General features: G+C 26.0%; 1 protein-coding gene across 1 annotated transcript; it reads right to left on the reverse strand.

Annotated features, from left to right (window-relative positions):
- Positions 1-2,679: 2,679 nt before the first annotated feature.
- On the reverse strand, positions 2,680-4,721 carry LOC130940411 (uncharacterized). Its single transcript, XM_057868540.1, has 2 exons — positions 4,400-4,721; positions 2,680-3,506 (listed from the first exon to the last, which is right to left on the reverse strand). Exons 1-2 carry the CDS (start codon positions 4,583-4,585, stop codon positions 2,913-2,915), a joined length of 780 nt encoding a protein of 259 aa, XP_057724523.1. The 5' UTR covers positions 4,586-4,721; the 3' UTR covers positions 2,680-2,912.
- Between the last annotated feature and the right edge of the window lie 227 nt (positions 4,722-4,948).

The following is a 4,948-nucleotide window of genomic DNA, read 5'->3' on the forward strand; positions in this document are numbered from 1 at the left end:
ATACAATAATCCATGCAAAAAAGAATATTATAAACTAAAACAAGATTGAAAAACTATAAAAATAAAATCAGAATTAGTAATAGTAAAAATGGTCAATACTTTTGATTATGAAACTACAAATTATAAAGTGCCACCAACCAAATCCATACAAATTATAATAGCAAAATACGAAGAGTTAATAGAAATTTTGAAAAAGAAATTACATTTAAAAAATTTACGAAGAGTTAATAGAAATTACATTTAAAAAATTGGTATCAGAGCCAAGTTAACGATTAAGGGTAACACTTTCTCTTTAAACAACACTTTTAGTGATACGCTTTTAAAATCAATAAATAACCATAAAAGACAAAAATCTTTACAAATGCATCTGTACACTAGATGCCCCTGTAAATAAACAAATACATAGTGTATGATTTTTAGTTTTTATACAATATTTTTGACATGAATGATTGACATTATAAAAATTTGACATCGTTAATTAGTAAATTAAACCTAAATTCTTATAATAAAATTGAATGGTAGAATTATCATTTTAAAATATTGTTTGATTTCACATACTTCATTGATTTTCAATCTAATTTGAATAGAAAAATAGGGGAATTACAGAAATTGCATGATATTATGTGATATTAATCATTTCCTTGGTTTATAGAAATACTTAATATCACATCTACAAAATACAAAGTAATAAAAAAAAGTGTAATATGCTTAAGTTAACATAGTTAAATATATTTCAAAAAAACGAAAGAAAGAAATTGATATAGAATATGTAATTGTTTGAGACACATGTCTAATCCGTGTTTTTTTTTAATAATCAATATCTTTTATTATAATGTATCCCTCTTTTCTTAAATAACAAATCAACTTTTAAAAGCAATCACTTTTCTGACTTGTATTAAAATTCAAATTGTACTGATGAATAGTTGAAAGAAGCAGAGCCCGAAATTTTTATTTGACTTTATGAGAGATAGAGCATATATGATTTTTCTTGAATTTTGTCACAAAATTGTTTGTTTACAAATTTAACCTAATAAGAAAATTAATATAAATTATTATATCCCTAGCCAACTTTTTCATGGATTTTATTTCTGAAAGTCTGAAAAAATCAAATTCTAAGATTTATAACTATAAATGTTATAAGGATGTAGATGTTTATAAGCAGAGATGCTGAAAAAAAAAAATATAAAGGCACAATTATGTTCAACAGATGAAACATAAACACAGTTATTGTATTTGAAAATATTAAATTAGTGTATTTTGTATTCTTGTTATTAGAAAAGACAATAAATATTAATAAGAGATAAAATTTAGTTTTTATTTTTTTATTATTTTTATTAATTTTTCAAAAATATATTTTTATTATAATATTTTTCTTTTTAAATTTTTTGTATGAAAAAAAGAGTAAATTAAATTTTTATAATCTTTTATATTTAATTTATTATTAAATAAAATACAAAAACACTAACTTTTATGTCTCTATTTTGAGTGTTTTATTTTCAATGTGTCTCTCATCCTAAACTCATAACAAAACACAATCTAATATATCTCATAATACCATAAATCTAAATAAAAACCAATAAAAATATAAACATTGAATGTTATATAACTAAGAAAGTTAAATAAAACTTAGCCTACTTGATTATCACTAAAAAAATAAGATGTCTATTCTAATAAAAATTTTATAATTGTTATCATGTAAAAAAAAATTATTTTGATCATTGGATAATAAATTATAAGACTTAATTTTTATATATTATAAAAATATTATCTTTATTTAAGGTGTAGAACTGGAAGCACAAAAAACATATGTTTAATCTTTTTAAATATCATAATTTCTTGTTTAGCTAACTTTTTTACCTCTAAATGCCAACATGATTTTAAATTTGAACTCGCGTTCAACTTAAACAACAAATTGTAGCTTTTACATTTAACCTTTGTGCTCAATTGATAATTTAAAAAATTAATTGAATAATTTATTTTTTTCTATTAATTTTACCATTTAATCTCATTTACAATAAAAAATACCAAAAAATAATTATTAGAGTTCTTGAATTTTTTTTTTCGATGGCTAAGCTTTACAAATATATTTTTTTAATATTATTGTTAGTACTCTTTGTTATGTTTTGATCTTTTATCAATTTTTTATGTTTTTCTTGAATTTTTTTCGATGGCTAAAAATTTTTATGTTTACGATGTATATTGTTATATTTTTTAATAGAATTTTTAGTATTTATTGTTCATAAAAAAATTTTGAATTACTTTTTTATAGAATTTTTTATTTTTTTATTTGACTTTATATATTTTTTAATAAAATTTTTAGTACTCATTGTTGATAACTTGATAAGATATTTTTGGCATTTTTATGGAATAGTTGCAAAAAAAACAATATATAAACATACCCGAACGTAACGATATTTTCCATTCAAGCGCACATATGTTAGCCAAAAAGATTAAAAGAATGACTCAATTGCAGATCCATAGATAGTATCTATACTTATAAAAATATTAATAAATTCTTAAATGCACAGCCGAATAGGTGAGCATTAATTCAAAATTTATAGAAAATATTACATTTTAACCTTATAAAAAAAATTAAAAGTATGTTACTAAAAGAATAGCATTGATGAGAAAAAGAGTAAGACCGCAGAACAGAACGAGGGAGAGAGAGAGACAACAACAGAGAGAAATTGGATAATTTTCTATTAGCTTTGCTACTGAAATCGCGTTAAGTTTCCAATATACATATAAAGAGAAAAGGGCTAATAATATTACTCTGAACAAATTATCCTATCCTTAAAATCCTTAAGAACCACCCTAAATTTTATCTATCATCACATTTACAAAAACTTAAAAAAATCATATAATAAAATAATAAATTAATACCCCAAATTATGATCATAATCATAATAATCTTAAATTGAAATATTAAGGTCAATCCTAGGTTTCTTAACTGATGGCATGGGAACAATAGTGTTACACCTAGGACACTTTGGATTGTTCTTCAAGATCAAAACATAAGACAAGCATCCAGGGCACCCTGCAGCAATTGGTGATGACAGCGTCGATGATGATCCCATCATCATCATCATCATCTTGTTATCATCACTCTCTTCCTCTTGCATCTCCCGAATTGAGGATGAGGATGACGAGTACGATGATGGTGATGATACCGATTTCAAGAATGATGTTCTTTTTCTTAGTATTGGCTCCTTCTCTGCCCTCTCTAGTGCTGATTTCACTTTGTCAAGAGTGCACACACTTTGGTAATTGTTGTTGTTATTTGAGGGTAATGAAATTGAAGATGATGAGACAAGTTTTAGGTCTAGGTTTGTGTCATCAAAGAGGTTCAAAGGAACTTTGGACGATGGTTGTGTTGTTGAAGATGGGAAATTAAGGTCTTGAAGTTTTGGTCCTAATGTTGTTGATTTCACTTGATTTAGCTTTTGTTCATTCACTTGTAGTGAACCTAATGTGTTGTTGCACCTTTGGATATAAACTTTCCCTGACTGAAGTATCACAGAAGGAAAACAAAAATCCATATTAACTAATAATACTCATACAAATACTCATCACATATATGTAGATGATCCAATTAATTTATTGATTATTAAACATTAAGAATATATACTTATATTCTTAAGCTTTTTTTTTTTAAGTGTCTATTCAACGTTTTATTGTAAAAAATTTACTGCTCTTAAAACCTTAATAAATGCCTTTAGAACATACTAGCAAAATCTTTCAATTAAAAAATTCATTGATGAATTCGCGTGGAATCAGTTAAGGAAATTATCAATCAATTAATTAGTACTGTAAGTTACAATGGAAATTAATTGAACGTAGTCAATGGACTTTTCGTTATAAGATTGAAATCAAGAAGAAAACTAAACAAGATTTTAGAATATGAAGAGAATCTGAAAGGGTTTAAAATCGGAATTTATGTGTAATAAATAAGTAAATACAAAGGTACAAAGGAACGAAAAATTGATTAAAAGGCAGGCCTGCTGTTACATTTAAAGCCAAAAGTTGAAAATACACAAATACAATCACTGATCAGATACAATCCACTAATAATCATTAGCCACGAAAAAGAGAAATCTTTTAAAAAAAACACTCAATCAATTCATACGGCAAAACACAAAATAATAAAAAAAAGCGTTTGAAAATAATAATAAAAAATAAAATAAAATATAAAGCTCCAAATTGATAAAATAAAAATTACATTCAACAATAAAATAAAATTTCAATAAATTAAAAATCAAAGAGAATTTCCAAAATTCTCAGGAAACAAAAGTTTTACAGAGAATTAGAACGAAAAAAAAAAGACAAAAGAGAAAAAAGGAAGGAAAAAAATTTTTCCGGGAAAAGAACGGAAAAGAGAAAATTGAAGAGAAAAGGGAACCTGAAGGTCAAGGCGTTTCTCCCAACCGGTGGGAACCTGCAAGTCGAGGTCGAGTTCCTGTGATTCGACGGAGGAGCCACCTAACAGGTCCCGTGTGATCAGAGCCGTTGATTTCTCTGCCTCATTCCCCACCGTCCGATGCTGTTCTCCCATCACCCTTACCAAGGAGCTTACCTCTGCTGCCATTTCTCTCCTCTTTCTCACAATCGCAAGGACAAGTATATGAGATTCTACTTTATAGAGAGAGAAGCTAGAGAGAGAAAGTGAAAGATGAGAGAGTTTGATGTATGTGACTATGTGTTATGTTCCTCCTTCGTGTGTGTGACTGTGAAGGATTTATATATGCCAATAAAGATAGACTGTGCGTTATTATTAATGTTGGTATTAATACTCCATAATTATTTTTATTTTTCATTTTTTTTATTGTGTGTTTAGTAGACTTTGTATTTATAGTGATTTATTACTAACTGATTTTTATGCACAATTCACTACTGTTCATATGTAAAATATAAGAGTTTTATATAGATAAACGGTGAATCTCTTTGTTTG

The sequence above is a fragment of the Arachis stenosperma genome, chromosome 7 (assembly GCF_014773155.1).
Source record: "Arachis stenosperma cultivar V10309 chromosome 7, arast.V10309.gnm1.PFL2, whole genome shotgun sequence".
Taxonomy (NCBI): domain Eukaryota; kingdom Viridiplantae; phylum Streptophyta; class Magnoliopsida; order Fabales; family Fabaceae; genus Arachis; species Arachis stenosperma.